Source organism: Pleurodeles waltl, chromosome 11 (genome assembly GCF_031143425.1).
Source record: "Pleurodeles waltl isolate 20211129_DDA chromosome 11, aPleWal1.hap1.20221129, whole genome shotgun sequence".
Classification (NCBI taxonomy): domain Eukaryota; kingdom Metazoa; phylum Chordata; class Amphibia; order Caudata; family Salamandridae; genus Pleurodeles; species Pleurodeles waltl.
The window spans coordinates 474130914-474151902 of NC_090450.1; the positions used below are offsets into that span (position 1 = coordinate 474130914).

At 42.4% G+C, this 20989-nt stretch overlaps 1 protein-coding gene across 5 annotated transcripts in view; it reads left to right on the top strand.

Annotated features, from left to right (window-relative positions):
- The window catches only part of LOC138265788 (ubiquitin carboxyl-terminal hydrolase 50-like), a 384629-nt gene that overhangs the window by 265854 nt on the left and 97786 nt on the right, over positions 1–20989 (top strand). For all 5 annotated transcript variants that reach the window (XM_069213817.1, XM_069213818.1, XM_069213819.1 and 2 more), the window contains one exon: positions 6711–6842. In XM_069213817.1, the coding sequence (XP_069069918.1) occupies positions 6711–6842 (132 nt within the window). The remainder of the gene's footprint in view (positions 1–6710; positions 6843–20989) is intronic.

Here is a 20989-nt window from a genome sequence, read left to right on the forward strand (position 1 = left end):
TGTCTGTGACTGCTTTTAAATAAAGCAGTTTTTATTTTTTTGTAATGCAGCCCGTTTTCCTTAAAGGAAAACGAGATGCATTACAAAACTAAAAAAATGAAATGTTTTCGGTTCATTTTTTCAGAGCAGGCAGTGGTCCATAGGACCACTGCCTGCTCTGAAAAAATGCTTGCAGTTCCATTCACAAAGGGGAAGGGGTCCCCTGGGGACCCCTTCCCTTTTGCGAATGGGTTACCACCCATTTCAAATGGGTGCTAACTGTGATTGTTTTGCGACCGCGTTCGCGGTCACAAAGCAATCTGGCATTGTACTGCGACTCGCAATTAGGAAGGGGACTCCCCTTCCTAATTGCGACTCGCAAACCCGTTTTGCGATTCGGTAACCAGGTTACCGAATTGCAAAAGGGGTTTTGTGCATTGCAAAGTGTAGTTTGCACGTTGCAAACAGCAAAATTCGCTGTTTGCGACGTGCAAACTGTTTGCTACATCTGGCCCTAAGTCTCTAAAAAAACTATGCTTAGCATTTTGTCCCCACCTGATGGTCAGCCTTTTCTGTGCAGAGAGCTTATATCATAAAACAAAGCAAGAAACAAATAAAATAAAATAAACATCAAAAGTACTGTTTTTTTATTTTCAATCCAGTAATATTTTGAGTCCTTTCTCTGAGAAAGCTTCACTTTTCCCAGACGCTGCGCTTTACTGCAGTGATTGTACAGTGGTGATAAAGTCCTAATGTCACCACCGAGTGTATATCCTTCAGGCTTTGAATGGTGACTCCTTCCCAGGGACCAATAGGATGTGTAAACACTAGACAGCTGAGATCTTGTAAGAAGACTGCACTTCCCAGCATGCAACACCACCATAATGACAAGGCACACTGCATCGTGACGAATGAGAATCCCAGCATTCACTTCACAAACAGGAATGGAAGCTGGCAAAGATACGGAAAAAGTTGTCAACTCTGTCTCTGTGGAGTCGGGAACACAACAAGCAGATTTAGATAGGTTCCAAATTGGGTAGCCAGAGTACAACGGTAGAACTCCAAAGCACAAGCGAAGTGGTATGCGCTCAAAATGTGCGTTGGTCCCCTCATTGAATCACCCACTGCCGCAATAGTTAAGTGCACATGCTCACTTTTTATCTTTGAAGCTGCAAATCTCTTTGTACAAACCAACATAAACATTTTAGAATGACTGTGAGAAACTAGGGCTGATTGCAGAGGCCCCATAACTTTTTTCCCCCATTTTCCACTTTATGCTGGTGTTTTCCTGACTCTGATGGTGCCCTGGGTACTGCTAACCAGTCCCAGGGCCTGTGCTCTGTGTAAAATGGATATGCAAATTAGGCTAATTATAATTGGCTAAGTTAACCTACCTATAAGTCCCTAGTATATGGTAGGGCATGTAGGTTTAGGGACCACAGCATAGGTGGTGCACACCTAGGTGCATTGCTGAGGTGCCCAGTGTCATTTTAAAAGCAAGCCTGCCTTGCTGGCTGCTTTTAAATTAAAGTTATATGCAAATTCGACTTTGGAATTAAAGGTACTTCCAAAGTCTTAAACTACCTTATTTTTACATATAAGTCACCCCTAAGGTGTGCCCTATGTGCCCCTAGGGCTGGGTGCCATGTAACTATAAGCAGGGACTTTATAAAAATAGATTTATAAGCCCTGGTGAGGTAAAAACAGCCAAATTCGTTTTTCCCTCATTGAAGTAAATGGCCTTCATAGGCTAGAATGGGCAGACTTTATTTTAAATTTTAAAGTCTCCTTAAATGTTGCATACCAAGAATTTGGTATCAAATTAATTGTTGTAATAAATCCTACAACTTCCAGTTGTTGGATTTAATATAACTTGTCCAGGTAAAAAGTTTAGACTTTACCTAAAAAGTTGCCAATTTCAGCTCTGCATTGTTTTTGCTGCTGTGCTCTGATTGGCCAGCCTGCAGCAGCTTCTGCCAGGCTACCTTGATGAGGTGTGAAGTGGCCTGACTTCACACAAAGGAATGTGCTTGGGGGAGAGAATCTCCCCTCAGCAGATGGTGAGGCAGGAAGGGGGAGGGCTGCCAAACTGGTCTTCAAAGGCAGAGAAGGACATTTGCAGCACCCAGCAACACCCCCACATCCTGCAACCACAGACAGCTAGGTTCCCCCTTGATTAGATTAGGAGAGGGCAGGAGAGGGGTGTGTTTATGATTTTTAGCCACACCAGTGGGTGGGCTCAGCCAGATGTAACCTCCAAAAATCAGATTCATCCATGTTGGATTTTTAGAGACTGTTGCCTTCTGGGATGGATTTTTGCCACACTTCCCAGGAAGTGGTCATCACAGGGGGACGACCCTGTCCCTGATTGGAGAACCAGGGCCCCCCTGCTTTTCACCCAGGAGCAAGGATAAAACTGGCAGACCTGCACCCACACCTCAGATCCCCTCCAGAATTCAACAAGAAAGGAACTAAGGAAGAAGAAGGACTGCCCTGCTGGACCCCTGGCCTGCACCTGGACCCTGCACTCAGAAGGACTGCACCAGCTGCACACTTGGGCTTCACCACAAGAAGGACTTTGCCTGGCTTCAACTGGTTCAAGGAGGGACTCCCTGTTTGCTACAGGTGAAAAATTGCTAACCAGAGTCCCCTGCACCAACTCCTGAAAGAAGCGACCAGCTGACCACTGCCCAGTGGCCAAAAAGGAGTTTGCGCCAGGTGCATTCTGGGAGTTGAAGTCCGCACCCCCAAGGACCATCACAGAACTTCTGGACCCTTGGGGTGAGCTGTGGACCCCAAAAGAACCTTGAAAGAACATCTGGGTGAAGCCCCAGAAGTTTGGAAAAGATTGGAGAATTTTTGAAAAAAAGCTCCATAAAGTGACCGACCCGACGCGGAAATTCTAGCCGGCTTGCCTCAACCGCGACCCGGCCTGACTTCGTGGTTCGTCCCGGTAAAGAAAAACATCCAAAAAAGAGACCGAACGTAAAAAGTTGACCGGGACCTCCCAGCCATCGTATCCGAGAAGGGCTCCATGGACGTCGGATCAAGATCCAGGTTTACCCCGGTCGAAGGATTTTCATCTCGAAAAAACGACTAAGTCCGAAGGTAAAAATCACCACCGAGGAAACCGACTTCGCGTATCCGGACAAGGGCTCCAGGAGGTCGGATTCAACTGGCAGGTTCGTCCCGGTGAAGAAAAACTTCAAAATAAAGACTAAGTCAGAAGGTAACTTTTTAACCGAGGCCTCCCGCGACTTGTAGCCGAGCAGGGCTCCATCGCGGTCGGCCTGAAAGTTTGACTTTGCCCCGGTCCTGGTGCAACCAGATGACCCGATTGGCGCTTTTTGTTTCTAAGCGCTAGAAAATAATAATACTTTAAAAATTCATATCTCCGGTTCCCCTGAACCGATTTTAATTGTTTTTGTGTCATTTTAAAGATAAAAATATAAGCTATTTTTATAAATTGGTTTTGGATTTTTAAACTGTTTCCTGTGTTTTATTTAATTACTGTTTTGTGATATTTGAATGCTTTACACTTTGTCTCCTAAGTTAAGCCTTGACGCTCGATGCCAAGCTACCAAGGGTAGAGCTGGGATTAATTTACTGAGACCTAACTGTACCTATGTGGAGGTTAGTGGCTTGTTGCTAGGTGTAGGTACCTACCTGCCCTACCAATAACCCATTTTCCAACAATGACAATGATACTCTTTGTACATGCCTGAAAGGAGCAGTTGGTCTCTCCTCCTCTTGGTTGGTCTCTTGTCCTCTTGTCCTTCACCACTTACAGTACACTTTTTCTGTACCACTTTCAAATCCTCTAGATGGTATTAATTTCAGACATGCAAAAAATCACAGGTTACTAAAGGGTGTAGTAAAGTAAAAAGCTTTCTGGAGCTTTGGATGTTGAGACTTTCTGATTGTCCTCATGGGCTTACTATCCCATCCTTGTCGCCAATGTGACAATTAGCCAATAAAGCGAATCATGCAACAGGAGGTTGAATTATAGTGTAGGTTTATTCTCCATTGCAGGTCCCATCCGTCCTCATCAACTCCTGCCCAGATACTTTCCTGTTTCTCCTCTTACATTCTATCTGACTGTTGGAGCGTAAATTTTAGTAATGGTTTTAGTGCATAAGACGTCAGCATTAGGTGTGATTTATATTTACCTTTAAAAGCCTAACATAGAGAAAAGCCTGCGTTGGTGTGTATTTTAAAGGTGTACATGTGTATATTTTATGGCAGCCATTGTGCCTCCCAGACCTGAGAATGTGCTAACATGATTTAAACAATGTTGAAATATATTTGAATCATTAGAATGAGTTGTTGTCAGTAGAAATTAATATGATTTATGATAATTTATTAGTTTAAAGTTGTGTTCAGAAAAATAAATGCACGTCTCATCATACTTAATGTGATGCCTTAACAAAGACTGCAATTATTAATGAAATGATTTTATATATTTTGATGATATAATAATTCTGAATTCATAAGTTGCATAGCATGTGTGTTTTATTAATGACAATATTGATGCATTATATTTTTTGTTGTAGTGTAACTAGGCCTGAAGTGTTCATATTTGCAGCAATGTAAAATGTTGAATCATTTCTTTCTCTCTAACATGAATTTGTTTCACTAGTTTGTTTCACATGATTACTAAAGAGTCCCATTGTATTATGTGTAAGGTTTACACCGCAGTGTCATTTGATGGTTCAACATTTGAACATGATGTCTAAAAGGAGAGTAGTACTAATGTTTAAAAGACTTGTTGTCTTGAGAAAGGAGAAAATCGTCTTGTGCCATGGTACAGAACATGGATTTTATCAAGTGATGTAGAAATTGTTAAATTATCGGAGTCACACTGAGGCAGGAGATGACACCTGACCAAACGTGTGATGCTGCTGTGATGTTTCAAATTCAGCTTGTTCTTTAAATTTGTATTGGATATTGCCCTTTATGTGTAATATGGACTCATCTAATGGACCAGTCAAACTGATTTGAGTAATTCCAAGTAAGGGAAGGACTTGTAAGTTTTACGGTCTGTCCCCTTTTGAATCTTGTTCTGTTAACTTGTTCCCTTGGATGTTCCTGATTTCCATGTGCAGCCCCTGTTCTGCGCTTTCCCCTGATAGTACCTCTGATGGGCTTTGTTGATGACAAAACTGAATTGAATGCTGACCTTAGGAGAGGTTTATTCTAATGCAAATATTATTTTCCCCTTACCCGCTTTTCTGAGTAGAGTTAGCATGATGGCACATGCCACTTTTTTCTTAGATTGCTTAATTTACCCCGAGATAAATGCTTTTCCAAATTATTTGTGTCTTTTTTTTTTTTTTACTTATGTTTGCTTGCGTTAGTCCGCTCCCACACATGCTTGTCCTAATTTGGTTAGTATTAGAGAGAAGATGTGTCCCAATCCCTGAATTCAGAATCTGTGCAATTGATTGATTTGACTAATGTCTTTACAGACTGAATTGAAACATGTTTCTGTCTCACGATTGATTGCTTAATAATATGCATTCTTCTTTAATGTCTAATGGTGATGATGTTGATTAGATAAAACTGGTTCCTATGAAGGATGAGGAAAACACTTTAGCATGACCTCATTTCCTTCTACTGCCATGGTTACAGTAACATACAACTACAAACATACACATTGTGAGTCAGGATGCTACAGGCTGTCAGTAGAATTTGTCTGCTTGCCTACTATTTAATGCCTGCTTAAGAGGTTCTTCTTAATGTCTGTAGTACCTTCTTTCACTGTGTTTTGTAAAACCTAGTGGGTTTGACTCTGATCCTACTATACTTTCATTATTTCATCGTACTTCTACTATATGTTTACTACTCTAGGGCAAAAAGTGTAGTTTGTGTTGTAGGAAGGAAACGTTGCTTTTATGGTGCCAGTGATTCTAATTGCCTGTTCTCTGACATTACCAAATACCTCCCACCTCCACCACAAAATATCTGATAGTCGTTCTCCACTGACATTCTTTTGAACACGAGAAATGTGCCAGGTAGAGTTGGTTTGCCTACTTGAGGTGCTAGGGCAGCAAAAGCAGGAAATATCTGGCTTTCTTGGTATCAGGTATGAAATTATTTAGACGTGCACTGCTTTGTGGTTCATCTTCCAGTTATACTACAACAAAGTACCAGGTTGCAAGTTAGCAACTGGAACATCTACAAATACAACAATCACTATAAATGTAACTTTCACAGTCATGGTCTGTCATTTACACTTTAGTGCAAACTGGAAACATGTGGCAAAACTTGATTTAAGGACATTTAATTGTTTTTTCAGGTTGTAAAAACCGTTTTTTCAATTAACTTTATGCTATGCATGCACTAACTCAATGAGTTAGTGTTTGAGTCCTGAACATCACTTGTGAGAAACACAAGCAGCATCCCTGTGCAGTAGGCTGTGCGGTGTCTTCAAAACTAGTATGTAGCTCCATTTTGTACCTCTGCACAGGTGCCAAACAGATTCATGATTTGGCCTATGCTTAATATAGAAGCCATTTAGGTTGAGTGTATTTGAAATTAATCATGTTTGCAGAAAAAGTGGAAAGACATAAAGTTCTTGTATGTACCTGAGATGCATACTGCTAGGAAAACATTTGTTGACTTGTTCACATCAAAGCCAAGGATCAACCGAATATTGTTGCTCTAATCATGAATTACTGTTCTGCAAAGGACTGAGAAGAAGTTTACCTCTGACTCATTCTCCATTCTAGGCAGATCATGCTGAGTATGAGCTCTTTGCCCTTTGCCACCATTTTGGTGGACTTACTGGTGGCCATTATACTTCAGAGATAAAGTCATCTGAAGATAATCAGTGGTACAGCTTCAACGATAGTAATGTGATGGTAAGAACATTTTGAATTACCTTTTTATGTTTTGCTTCTGATTTGTGTAATAATTTGCAAGTTTTAAAAGGTCCACCGTGGACACCAATGGAACAATTCAAAATATCCTTCTTTCCTTTTCTGTGAGATGTAATTACAAATGACTGATGAGCATTTTCTCTCAAATTCTATTGTCGGAAACAAACACGCAAATACTACTTTGGCTTAGATTTATGGTAATGTTTTTGCAGTCTAATGTAGGGTCATAGAGTGGTATATGGGTGTCAGTTCCAGTAAGGAAATCACTCTTAACTCATTAAGTCTCAAGTTCCCCTGTCAAAGATAAATGAGGTCCTGCTTCTCTGCAAATTTGAGTGAGGGAAACACAAGCTCTTCCATCAGCGGTATTCCTTTGCATCGTTATTGGGCAAAGATCAATTCAGTACCCAATTTTTCTTTGGTATCAATGAATCCTAAGCCTGCTAATGCACAGTAGGTGTATGCCATATCCACTAGTTTCCGGCCTTAGTGAGCAAACTCGTTTCACTCCCTGGTCGGGATCATCACTAGTTGATGATGCCATTCTAATTTCTGCAGATGCAGATAAGAAGTCCCAAAAACCAATGCCAGTGTAAACTGAGCTGTTGTTGTCCCAAGGAAATATTTGGGGATCTTTTAAGCAGTCTTGAAATTTGTAGGAGTTGTGTGTGCACAATCAGTCAATCATAACAACTGCTTCAGTCCCGCTTCCCAGATTTTTAAATGACAAAAATCCTCTCCAACTCAGTTTATTTGATTGATATTAATTTATTTTCCCTAACAAGATTTTTGAATAAAAAAGGTACGAGGGAGTCTTGGAAGGAAACTTTAAAAGACAATAACAGTATACATTGGTATAGCAACTTGGGAGTTGACTTATAGTGTTGTTCAAAATGGCTGACAAGTAAGGGCAACTGTGATTCTTAACTGCAGGAGATAAAGAGTAACATTATAGACCTACATCCTAGAAGGATCAGAACTAGGCCTATTTCACAGTTTTATGAGTCCAAATTTCAGTATAAGTCAGATTCTTGTACGATGTCCTAAAACGGCAGTCCTAGTCGTGCAGCCCAGAAACATGGGAGAAAAGCTGAACACCTACATTGTTGAGGAAGACTGCAGGCAGGTTTTCAAGATACCTCAAAATAAAAAATTTGGGGTCACAGTTAACTGTTTTTTATAGCAAAAAATTATCAAAGATACATATCAGGTAGAGGCAGATGACCAAGACTTGTTATAATGAAGACAAATTCTCCATCACCGTTGACACTTTTATTCAAGTCTCCACTGCTCCACCTTCAATTCCTCCAGCCAACATTGATCGTTCCCACTTTTCTTCAGTGCCAACATTCTAAGTCAAGCTCTCTGTTAGGAAACTATTTTTCAACCCTCCCCAGAGTGGGGCAAAGAAAACACAAACACCAGGCAAGGCTCCGGAACAGATGAAATGTGTCTTGAGGTACCAAGGTTTATTGGCATGCCAAGGCAGAAGGCAGACGCACATCCCAGTGTTACGTCTTACAAGCTGGCATCTTCTGCCCTGAAGCATATAAGTCAGGCACTTATATATGTTAATAAGTGCTGTCACAGCACAACCCCAAAAGGGGACACAGTCCAAACATGGGCACGCACATACAAAAGAAATGCTGCATACACAAAACTTAAAGTCCATAGTGTAAAAATATACTTAATGCAGTGTGAGCATGAACACGTGAACAGACAACAGGTGGTCCCTAAAGCAAAGGTGGCTGCGTTGCTGACTGGCTGAACTAAAAGTGCGAGACCCAGCTAAACCTAAGAACGTGGCTTGGAGAGGTTTGTTTGTACAGCTGGCATAGGTGTCAGAGAGGTCAGTAGGGAAGTCTTATTGGGATTCAGATAATGGAGGAGAGAATTGGAACTAAAGTATCATATCTATAGGTACATACATGTGAATATTATTTTTCCCGACAATCTCTCCTTTTTTATAGTAATATCATACTTAATTGCAAAAAATAAATATATACATTGCAGAAGCATAGTAATAACGTATCAATAAAATACATATCTTCGGATGGTATTACAAATTTTGTTTAGATGAAACACATATTTTGTCATCTAGGTATACACCTATGAGGTATTCATTATTTAAACATAGACAAAATGATATGCTAGTATCCAATGCATTCAAGTTTTATGGGTCTATAGCCATTAAATCAAACATTTCTTTATGTGCTTCCTCTACATCTGGTTGTATTCTAAGATATCTGTGGGCTAGCTCCTGCTCTGTAGGAGGAAGAACTTTAACTGCAGAAACCGAATAGCTGCTTTTACTACAGAATTACTGGAGCACTGCAAAAGTTCTAGATATAGATATTAAGTCTTTCTGTTACTCAGTTCTAAGCTACTTTCTCTAATTGTCAGTGAAGCAATGGCACGCAGTGTACTGTCCCCTGCTTCTCCTACTGGTCTGCAGTCGTTTTTTCAGGGGCCGCTTCATGGACCTGCCCTGCGGTGTCCTCTTCAGTCTATGTTTCTGCAAGTGTGACTATCACCTTTCTTCGAGACTACGTTGTGTGCTTCCCCCAACTGCATCAGTTGGTGTCACCTGACACTTGATGAGGAGCTCTCAGTGTGGTTCTTAGGAATGGTTTGATCTGTCTCCCTCTTTCCTGGTATGTTGTGCTGCTGCACAGGTTGCAGGTGCTCATCTGTTGCAGGCACGTCGGTCTTGGTTGTTGTTGGTGCGGATCAGCACCTAGTGCCGTGAATCCACTCAGGACGTCCCGGTACCTTCACTGCTATCCGCGTCACCAGGAGTACGAGGTGTGGTCCAGTCCACCTAGAACTAAGAGAAACATCTTTTATTTTTCTCACCATGACTATGTCTCCAGCTTTAAAAGGATGTGTAGGCTTTGAGGACGGATAGGGCAAAGCTTCCTTCACCTGGAGATGGTGATGCCTCAAGACTGATGACAATTTTATAGCATAGTCAGAAATGTTTTCATCTGCCCACAGCAGTGCTGCTTGAGATGCTGGGAGAGGCAACCTCAACCCCACAGACATAGGCGGCCCCATCAGTACCTCATGGGGTGACAAAAGGGTTGTCCTAGATGGAGTTGCCCTTATGGCATGCAGCACTAAAGGCAGCGCATCAGGCCATTTCAGGCCTGTTGCATCAGTTATTTTTGCTACAACAACAACTGTACCGAATGTGGCACATAAACAAAACAAGTGTAGTCCATCACAATGGGAGCCGCCCTCTTTACCATCACAGTGGCCGCCATCACTGCTCTCAAACAGGCTGGATGCCCAGACACTGCAGAAGGCAAAGTCACAGAGTAATACGCCACAGGTCTTTTTCCAGCGCCATGCTGCTGTGTCAGTACACCATTTGCAATGACATTTTGCTCTGACACATAGCGATGGAAGGGCAGTTTGTAACCAGGCAGTCCCAATGCTGGCGCATTACACAACGTCCCTTTCAGTCTTTTGAAACATTCTGCAAGTTTATTAGTCCATACAATGTTGTTGGGTGCATCTTGTAACGCGCATTTCCTCAAGAATGCATCATAGGATCTGTACTCAGGGATCCACTGGTGCAGTAGTTCATCATCCCCAGGAAGGACATCATTCTGTCATTCATGCTTTGAATCATTTTTATCCTGTCAGGTGATATGCAGCGTGTACCTTTGGATACCAGATAACCAAGGTAAGTCACTTCTTTTTGGCAGCACTGAAATTTTGAGAATGAGGCTTTGTGTCTTCTCTCCTGGAGGTGGTTCAGCAGAGCTACAGTGTCTGTTTCACAAGCCTCAAGTGATGGAGATGCTACAAGGAGATCACCAGGGTACTGCAGGATTACACTGCTGCCTTCCGGGTGTAGGCTGTCCAGGTCTCTCTTTACTGCCTGTGCATAGACTCTCTGTGAAGCCTTGGGCCAGTCTTGTGAAAGTGCACTGGGTATCATTTACTGTGAAGGCAAAGAGGTACTCACTCTCTGGATGGACCGTAATACTGAAAAACACACTTGCAAGACTTAACTGAAACGTACTCTGCTTCTGCAAGTATAGAAGATAATATAGTATTGGTGTCAGGCACAACAGGTGCTAAGGGAACCACGATGTAGTTTATCTGGCGTAAATCCTGTATAAATCTATATTGCCCAGTGTTGCCCTTGGGCAATGGAATTATTGGACTATTACAGGGGCTATTGGTCTTTTTAATGATACCCTCTTGTAAGATAGACTCAATCACAGGTTTTATTCCCTCCTCTGCCTGAGGTGACAGTCTATACTGACGCACATAAGGTAGTTCTGCATTTTCCTTAAGCGTTACTTTATGGGGAGGGTGTGTTTCTAATTATCCTGCCTCATTTTTGAGTTTGCCCACACCTCTGAGTTCAGTTGTTCTATGACCTTGTTTTCAGTCAGCTGTAAAGTCATATTCCCTTCAAGCTTATCAAAAACTACAGCCCTGTCGTTTCTGAGCATACACAACATTCAACACCATCCGTCTCCATCTCCCAACACAGTCACAACTCCCCAAGGAAATGTAAAATTCTTAGTTACCATGGGGCCCAAATTTGTAGGGTAGAATCATTGTGCTACAGCTGTAGATGTGTTGTTCTGAAGCTGGCCCTATAAGAATTTATCTTCCTGTGGTCCTAGGTCAATGCTCACTGCTGTAGTTTGCTCTGTGTTAATCAATTTTAACCTGCGCTCAGGTGCTTGTAAGTAAATCCCATTTCTTGAAAGCATATACTGTTGCAGAAATTGTGGCAGATGAGGTATACCCCCAGCTAATTGGTGGGGGACATCCATATTGAAATTAAGAAATCAACCATTTTATCTCCTACCTTAATTGGAAACATTGTATTCTCTTCAGATGTGTCAGATACCTCCATCATAAAGCACCGGGTTCATCGGTTTTCCACTGCATGGGTCATCTCTCTCTCTGCGTCATCCTATGTTCCTACTTGTTTTCTCTGGAAAGCGTTCCTCATGCGGTGCTGTTTCTTCTGTAAGCCTCTTGGCATGGGAAAGAATAACACTTTTCCCTACTCTAGTCTCCTTGCTGGTATCCTTGCCCTCCATCTTATCTATACTGTGCCCCTTGATAATGTTATTCAATAATGTAAGTCCTACCTTGCATATCTCCTACAAAGGTACTATTCCTCAAGAAAACAGCAAAAACTCTGCCCTGTCCTTAATAGAATATGCAATTCTTCCTTTATCCAGTCTTGTTTGTTGCATAGTGACAGTCCCTCAAGGAAGTTACAATCCAGTGAGACACCGGCTCCTTCTGTTAGTTACGTTTTATTGACACTGAAAAATGCATCATAAGGGGGTCAATCAGTTTCATTCTTGGACCTAGAATGGGCCTGTGGTGTTCAATTTAGTTTCAAGAGGGCTGAATCAAAGCTAGAAATGTATTGCTACCACTCTGCAAATTCTTCCATTTATTAAATGTATTTAAATTACTAATGATGATATTCTAAAACAGTTTACATGTATTCAGCATCAATTTGACCCTCTTTTTACTAAGCAGAAGGACTTTCTTTCATATATTAGCTCTTTTTACCGAGTATGTTCTGGTTTGTATATTACTCGAAGTGGGTTCTCCTACCATGAAATAGTTAGAAAATGTAGGAAATTAAGTTATTCTTAACCTACTCTTCAAAATTACAAGCATACATTATATATTTTTTCTTTGGTCTGTAGTACCTATTTAGAACAAGTTGCACTCCAGTGTGGCTTTTTTTTTTTTTTTTTTTAAACTTTTAGGAAATTGTGCTCATTCAGTGTGGTGAGGGCTAACATGACACTGCACTGTTTGCATGTGTGTGGAAGAGAGCCGTCTCAAATGAGGACAAAGCTGCAAGCCTCCCTACACAAAGCATCTGTTTGCAAACCAAAAGAAATAGAAGCAAAACTGCTGAAATGAAGTAGCCAGTCCTCCAAACTAGCTCACCCTGTTCATTTTCTTTAATATTATTACAAGTGGTATATACTAAATGTACAAATTGCATTAGTACAATTAAAAATGTGCATGTATATATACATATGTATCTCATATTTAAAATATGGAGATGACCTGCAGTCATGCTTTCACAGTCTAATGTAGACCCTTCAGCAGTTTGCCAAGCTACGCGTGTGCATGTGTCCCTTTCAAATCATTTAGATAAAACCAGTTTAATCAGTGTACTGCTAAAATTCTGGTGTGAAATAGGACTGCCACAGTTGTCATTACTTATTTGCATAACTTTGAGGAAATAATCAAAGCTACCCTTGAGTATTTTTTTTTTTTGGGGGGTAACAGCAGTGCAAGTCAGGGCTAATTACAGAAGCTTAGCATCTGACACTTAAACCTGCTGTCGTAAATTCACATCCCCTGTCCTAGCACAGTTAACAACTGCTGTTTAGTGTTTTAGTATGTGTCCTATGTGAGAGTCCCATCAGAGCTCTGCATGGCCAGAAGCATGACTGCTTAACATCCACATTTTCAGTCTTTGGAAAGGTAGGATTTAAACTATGCTGTTTTTGTATTTCTGTGCCATGCACTCTCTACCACCAATTAACATCAGTAGGGAAAGGTAACCTTCCAAAGAACTGGCTCAAGAAAATTTAGAATGCCAGTATGCGCATAGAAATCCTGTGCAAAAAGCAGGCCAGGAGCTGGGGTACTTGAGAAACAGTGCAGCCATGAGGCCACATTGAAACTAAACTTTAATTTTGTCTCTAAGATACAGAAATATTGGCATTGTTAGAGCTCACAATTATCCTATTTTGTAATCAAGATATTTACCTATTTAGACCCAGAAATCTGAGTGTATAATGTGAGAAAAATGACACAGAAAAGTAGCAGGACCTTAAAAGTTTGCTTGAAGCCGTAGAAATGCAAAACATTAACTGCTTCTTAATAAGATATTATAACAGAATACTTATGAAAAAGACGATTTAAAATCATTATGTGGACAGAATAATGCAATTCTAATGATGTGCCTTAGCCTTTCTGTTGCCTTACTTTGTAGTGCACCATGAGAAGAAAAGGGGTGCAAAAATGTATGGGAATTAGTTACATAGCTCATATTTACAGTAGTGATAATAGACATAATAAACATCATGAAAGTGCAAAAACAATTTTAGTAAAATTAATTTTAAGAATAATTTACATGTGTGTATATTGAGCAAACATTGTGGTAGTTGGCCATATTCAGCCATATTCAGCCTTGGTCATTACTGAATAATGTTTTAAGGTCTTCAAGCTGTATCTTCACACTGTAATAAGTGTTTATTCAGAATGTACATTTTAGGTTGATCTCTTTATTGCTGCAAACATGATCCCTTACTGAATCCTAGAAATGTTTATTTTATCCTTTAGAAATAAGTAATTATTTCCCATCCAACCACAAATATATTTGAAAGGTCTTATTTCTTTTTTTTAAAGTAGTTTACCAAGTGCTCAGGGCCAGTAAATTAAATGCTACTAGTGGGCGGTAGTACTGGTTGTGCCACCCACAGATGTAGCCTTTCAAAACCTGTCTCAGGCCTGCCACTGCAGCTTGTGGGCGCAGTTTACTGCTACTTTGACCTAGCATTTAAAACTGTTTGCCAATCCGTAAAAATCCCTTTTTGCTGCATATAAGTCTCCCCTAAGGTAGGCGCTAGGTAGGTGGGGCATGTACTTTTAAGTTTACATGTCCTGGTGGTGTCACGCACGAAATCTTTTTTTTTTTGTTCTTTTTTTGTTTTTTTTTCTTTCTTTCACTACTGTGAGGTTTACTCCTCTTAAATTGAGTGCTCTTTTACCATTAAAGTTAGTTTTATCAACACTATGTTATAAATGTCACTCCTAAAATGTAGATATTTGTCTGCTGTTACAGTTTTGTGTGCATGCAGCCTGTCTTTAAAACCCAGGCTTTGTTACAGCTGCACTCTGCTTTCCCTCTCTCTGTCCACATTAGCACGCAAACTAGTTTAATCAGTCTGTGTCCTTCTTACCTTGCTCTATTGGGCTATCTGGTCAAAACATTTCTGTCCTGTCATCTGTTTAAACAACTTTTTAGTCTTTTTCAGCATTCTAGGGCTTACAACCATTACGTTTCCTTTAGACTTGCCGCTGCCCATTGTGCCCTTCCCTCCTAATTTTACAACCTGGAAAAAATAAACACAATAGTTGTATCCTGCAAAAAAATTGTTAAACGGGGAAAAAAATGTTATGCAGTGGTGGATAGACAGAGAGATAGAGAAAACAGGAGCTGTTGACAATTTAGAGGCACAACATAAAACGTTTTTTCTTGTCTAATTCAGTGCTGCACTACTTTACAAATAATTCAAAAACATTGCAATGAAACATAGTGACACATTTACATTTAATCAACACATAATTCAAATACAGCCATTGATAAATGACAGACTATTTGTTTGTGCACATTTCAAAATCATTTCCTGTGTTCCGGTGCCAGCTGATCAAATGCTTCCCAAGCTACACTCCAGGAGGGTTTTAATTAATTAATTTATTTATTTTCTCTCTGGGATTCCCGTAAAACAAAAACAAAATTCTCTTCTTTCTGTTCAGGATCTCCTGCATGGAATTACAATTCGCCGTACGAATTTGCCACTATCATTTAACGCAATGATACGGATAACTTTGTTACTCCTCAGTCACCTATTTAAGAAAATAATTATCTTCCGTCTGGCCAGGTTCTTCTGCGTGGAATTACAATTTGCCGTACGAATTTGCCACTATCATTTAACATAATGATACGGGTAACTTAGTTACTCCTCAGTCACCTATTAAATAGCCAGCTATATTTTTATTTACATCAATCCCCAGTTTAACTCTTAGCTAAGCGTTGAAAGGCCACAACAACAGGCATTTAATTAACTTACCCATGGTGGCATTTCACGCATCCCACTTCTGACGCCATTTGTTAGGAAACTATTTTTGAACCCTCCCCAGAGTGGCGCAAAGAAAACACAAACACCAGGCAAGGCTCCGGAACAGATGAAATGTGTCTTGAGGTACCAAGGTTTATTGGCATGCCAAGGCAGAAGGCAGACGCACATCCCAGTGTTACGTCTTACAAGCTGGCATTTTCTGCCCTGAAGCATATAAGTCAGGCACTTATATATGTTAATAAGTGCTGTCACAGCACAACCCCAAAAGGGGACACAGTCCAAACATGGGCACGCACATACAAAAGAAATGCTGCATACACCAAACTTAAAGTCCATAGTGTAAAAATATACATAATGCAGTGTGAGCATGAACACGTGAACAGACAACACGTGGTCCCTAAAGCAAAGGGGGCTGGGTTGCTGACTGGCTGAACTAAAAGTGCGAGACCCAGCTAAACTTAACAACATGGCTTGGAGAGGTTTGTTTGTACAACTGGCATAGGTGTCAGAGAGGTCAGTAGGGAAGTCTTATTGGGATTCAGATAATGGAGGAGAGAATTGGAACTAAAGTATCATATCTAACAGTACATACATGTGAATATTATTTTTCCCGACACTCTCCAGCAACGGATGGGATGTACTAATATTCTAAGGGTGGATGGGAGTAGGAACATACTACTTTATTTATTACAACACCTCTTCCCATCTTATAAAACAAGAAAACTAAAAATATATTTAACTTCCACAAATTTACAAAGCTGGAACATAGGAGACAATTCTAACTACAATAGATTTAAAATGAACCTAGAGGCTAAAGAAGGGAACATTAACGTTCCTAACATATATTCATATATTCATTTCGTAGTCTTTATGCCACCTAGGAGCATGGACTTGTCTTCTAAAGTAGGCCCCTCTTTCATCTTGTTTTGATGTATTTTCTTCTTCTGATAAGGTTCCACAGGTATTTTTCCACTGGGGCTATATGAAGGTATCTGTTTAACAAGCCTATTCATGCTCCAACATTGGCCATTATCCATAATAACTACATTTTGTTTGACAATGGCAATATGCATGGGTTTAAAATATTTTGAAACTGTTCCTGCTTTATGTACTGGTATTTTAACATATACCCAATCACCACCTTCTATGGTTGATGTTTCGTGCAATGGTTGATGTCATAATACATTTTATATTTATTTTGGTGTAGAATGATTTGGTTTTTAGTATACGATGAGTTGTGCTCCTCCCACCAACCATGAAGGATATCATTTGGTGCTGGGTTTTCTGCCTTTTAATGCTGCAAATGGAGATATGTTAGTGATAGAATTAGATGTAGTATGGTAAGCCCATAGCATCTCTTGGATGGCATTTTCCACGGATACATTATTTGACCATGCGGTTAACCCTTTCTACTAGACCATTGGCTTGTGGACAATATAAGGTAGTTTTGTGATGAACAATGTTAAGGTGTGTTAAAACATCTGTCATTGCTAATGATGTTAACTGTACCCTATTATCTGTAACAATGGTAGCCGGTATGCCTTCTGTGGAAAACGTATTTTTTAGAAATGTAATAAGTGACTTTGTAGTGATTTTGTGAACCATTTTTACTGTAATCCAATGAGAATGGTAATCTACTAATACAAATGCAAAACGCTTAATTACACCTGACATATTATTCGGACCAATTATATGCAGAGCCAGTTTTTCCCAGGGTTTATCAGGACTAGTTACTGGTGAAATTCGGACCTTGTGTATTGTTCTGGTCTTGTCACTGTTTGCACATTTGGAGCATTTTTTGACCTTGACTTCCACCATGAAATTTATATTAAGAAACCTATACTGCCTCCTATCACGTACCTTGCTCATGCTTCTGCCCAAATTACCTTAATGGGCAAAGTCAATGATTTTGTCTCTTAGATTCGTTGGTGGTATGATTTTGTTATTTTTGCATAAGAAGTTGTTTTTACATTGATTTTGTATCTTACTTCCCAAAAACCTTTGATGTCATCATCCACATCACTTTTCTTGTTTGGCCAACCTTGTATTGTGTATGACTTAAGTTTTGCAAGAATTTCATCTTGCTGATTAGCTGTGTTCCATTCATCATTAGAGATGGCAGGAGCGTTAACTATCATGACAGGATACTTTGGTGTTTCAAAATCATCCCTTATGACTAAAGGAGCTCTAAACAAGAAATCAGCAGCAGTATTTTTATTGCCAGGGGCGTATTCTACTTTAAAACAGAAGCTTTCTAGTCCTAAGATCCATCTGGCGATCCTGGGAGTGCTGTTGTAAGACCTTTTAGTAGAAAACAAGTAAATTAGGGGTTTGTGCTCTGTGCAAATGTTAAATTTATGCCCCATAAAAAAATTATAAATGTCTAACGGCCCAAAAACACGCAAGTGCCTCTCTCTCCACTACCGAGTAGTTAGCCTCTGCTTTACTCAGGGCCCAAGAGGCAAAAGCATAAATTCTCTCCTGACCCTCTATGATCTGACATAGAGTTGCACCTAAGCCTTTATTGCTAGCATCTGTTGTAAGGATTGTTTTTCTGTTGTGTTCAAAGTTGCACAGGAAAGATACTGATAAGATGGCCTGTTTCACTTTTTCAAAAGATTTCTGATGATCATCCGACCATTCAATCAATCACAAAATTTATAAAGCGCGCTACGTACCCGTTAGGGTTTCAAGGCGCTGAGGGGTGGTATCGGTCGAAGAGCCAGGTTTTGAGGAATCTCCTGAAGGTGAGATGGTCCTGGGTCTGCCGCAGGGGGGTCGGGAGGGTGTTTCAGGTCTTGGTGGCGAGGTAGGAGAAGGATCTGCCGCCGGAGTTCTTGCGTTGGAAGCGGGGAACGATGGCGAGGGAAAGGTTGGTAGAGCAGAGTTGGCGGGAGGGGACATAGAAGTTGAGTCTATTGTTCAGGTAGGCGGGTCCGGCATTGTAGAGTGCATTGTGAGCGTGGGTGAGGAGCTTGAAGGTGATCCTCTTGTCCACTGGGAGGTCTTTCAGGTGGTGGGAGATGTGGCATCAGCGGGGTACGTCGAGGACCAGCCGGGCGGAGGCGTTTTGGATGCGTTGGAGTCGTCGGATGTCTTTTGCTGGGATGCCTGTGTAGAGTGCGTTGCCGTAGTCTAGTCTACTGCTTACGAGGGCCTGGGTCACCGTTTTTCTGGTTTCTGTCAGGATCCATTTGTAGATTCTACGGAGCATGCGGAGGGTGTTGTAGCAGGAGGAGGAAACTGCGTTGACCTGCTTGGACATGGTGAGGGCGGAGTCGAGGACGAAACCAAGGTTGCGTGCGTGGTTGGCTGGCGTTGGAGGGGGTCCCAGCACGGTGGGCCACCAGGAGTCGTCTCAGGCCGAGGGGGTGCGTCCGAGGATGAGGACCTCCGTCTTGTCTGAGTTCAACTTCAAGCGGCTATTTCTCATCCACTCGGCGATGGACTTCATTCCCTCATGGAGGTTGGCTTTGGCGGTGTGTGGGTCTTTAGTGAGGGAGAGGAATGAGCTGGGTGTCGTCGGCGTAGGAGAGAATGCTGAGGTTGTGCTGGCGGGCCAGTTGTGCGAGGGGGGCCATGTAGACGTTAAACAGCGTTGGGCTTAGAGAGGAGCCTTGGGGCATGCCGCAGATGATGTTGGTGGCTTCGGAGCGGAAGGGTGAGAGTCGGACTCTCTGGGTTCTGCCGGAGAGAAAAGAGGAGATCCAGTTGAGCGCTTTTTCTTGTATTACGGCTTCGTGGAGGCGTGTTAGTAGGGTGCGGTGGCAAACCGTGTCGAAGGCTGCGGAGAGGGCACGTTTCGCCGTTGTCCATTTGTTGTCTGATGTCATCTGTGGCGGCGAGGAGAGCAGTCTCGGTGCTGTTATTGCATCTGAAACCGGACTGGGAGGGGTCTAGGATGGAGTTGTCCTCGAGGTAGTGGGTGAGCTGAGCGTTGACGATCTTCTTGATGACCTTAGCCGGGAAGGGGAGGAGGGAGATCGGGCGGACGTTTTTGAGGTCGTTGGGGTCTGCCTTGGGTTTCTTGAGGAGGGCGTGGATTTCGGTGTGCTTCCAGCTGTCCAGGAAAGTCTCGGTTTCAAAGGATAAGTTGATGACCTTTCGAAGTTGGGGGGCGATGGTAGAGTCGGCTTTGTTGTAGACGTGGTGTGGGCATGGGTCTGAAGGGGATCCTGAGTGGATGGAGTTCATGATCTTGCAAGTTTCGGTGTCGTCTACGTGGGTCCAGGCGGTAAGGCGGTTGGCGCAGGGGGAGTTGTCGGGGGTGGGGTCTGGCGGAGGCGTGGTGTTGAGGCTGTTGTGGATGTCGGCGATCTTCTGATAGAAAAAGGTGGACAGGGCGTCGCAGAGTTCTTGGGATGGTGGGATGTCGTTGATGTTGGTGCTGGGGTTGGAGAGCTCTTTCACGATGCAGAAGAGTTCTTTGCTGTCGTGTGCGTTGTTGTTTAGGCATTCTGTGAAGTGGGAACGTTTGGCGAGTCGGATTAGTTGGTGGTGCTTGCGGGTGGCATCCTTGTTGTTCTCCAGGTGGAAATTGAGGTCTCCAAGGAGGATGTAGTCCGTAGAGGCGAGGGCGTGGGTGCTCGTGAGGTCGGCAATGGTGTCGCTGAAGGGGGCTCGTGGTCCTGGGGATCGGTAGATGAGCGTTCCCCTGAGGGTGGTGTTGGGGTCAGTGTGGATCCGGAAGTGCAGATGTTCAGCTGTCTTGAGGGTGTCGTCCATGTGGGTGTGGATTTTGAGGGTGGATTTGTGGGCGTTGGCTATTCCTCCTCCGGTTCCGTTGGTGCGATCTCTTCTGGTGATTTTGTAGCCGTCAGGGATGGGTATGGCGATGTCAGGGGCTGAGGAGTCGTTCCACCAGGTTTCGGTCAGGAAGGCTACGTCTGGGGCGGTGGTGTCGAGCAGGTCCCAAAGCTCGATGCTGTGCTTCCGTGCGGAGCGTGTGTTGAGGAGTATGCAGTGGAGGTGGTTGGTGTTGGTTGTTGCAGGCTTCTTTGTTCTGTTGCAGGTGTAGTTGCAGGTGCGGCAGGAGAAAGGACCTTTGGTGTTCTTCGGTGTGGCCTGGAAGCAAGCTGTGGAGGGACTGGGGTTGAGGGCGAAAAGTTCGCTGGCCGAGTAGTGACGTCTGGTTGTGCAGGGGGCGTGCGGACCGGGGGGGGTCGCGCTGGGCGTGGTCCAGGCGCAGACGGGCTTGTCTCTGGCGCGCCAGCCATTAAGAAGGGAGGGGGGAGGGAGGAGCAGCTG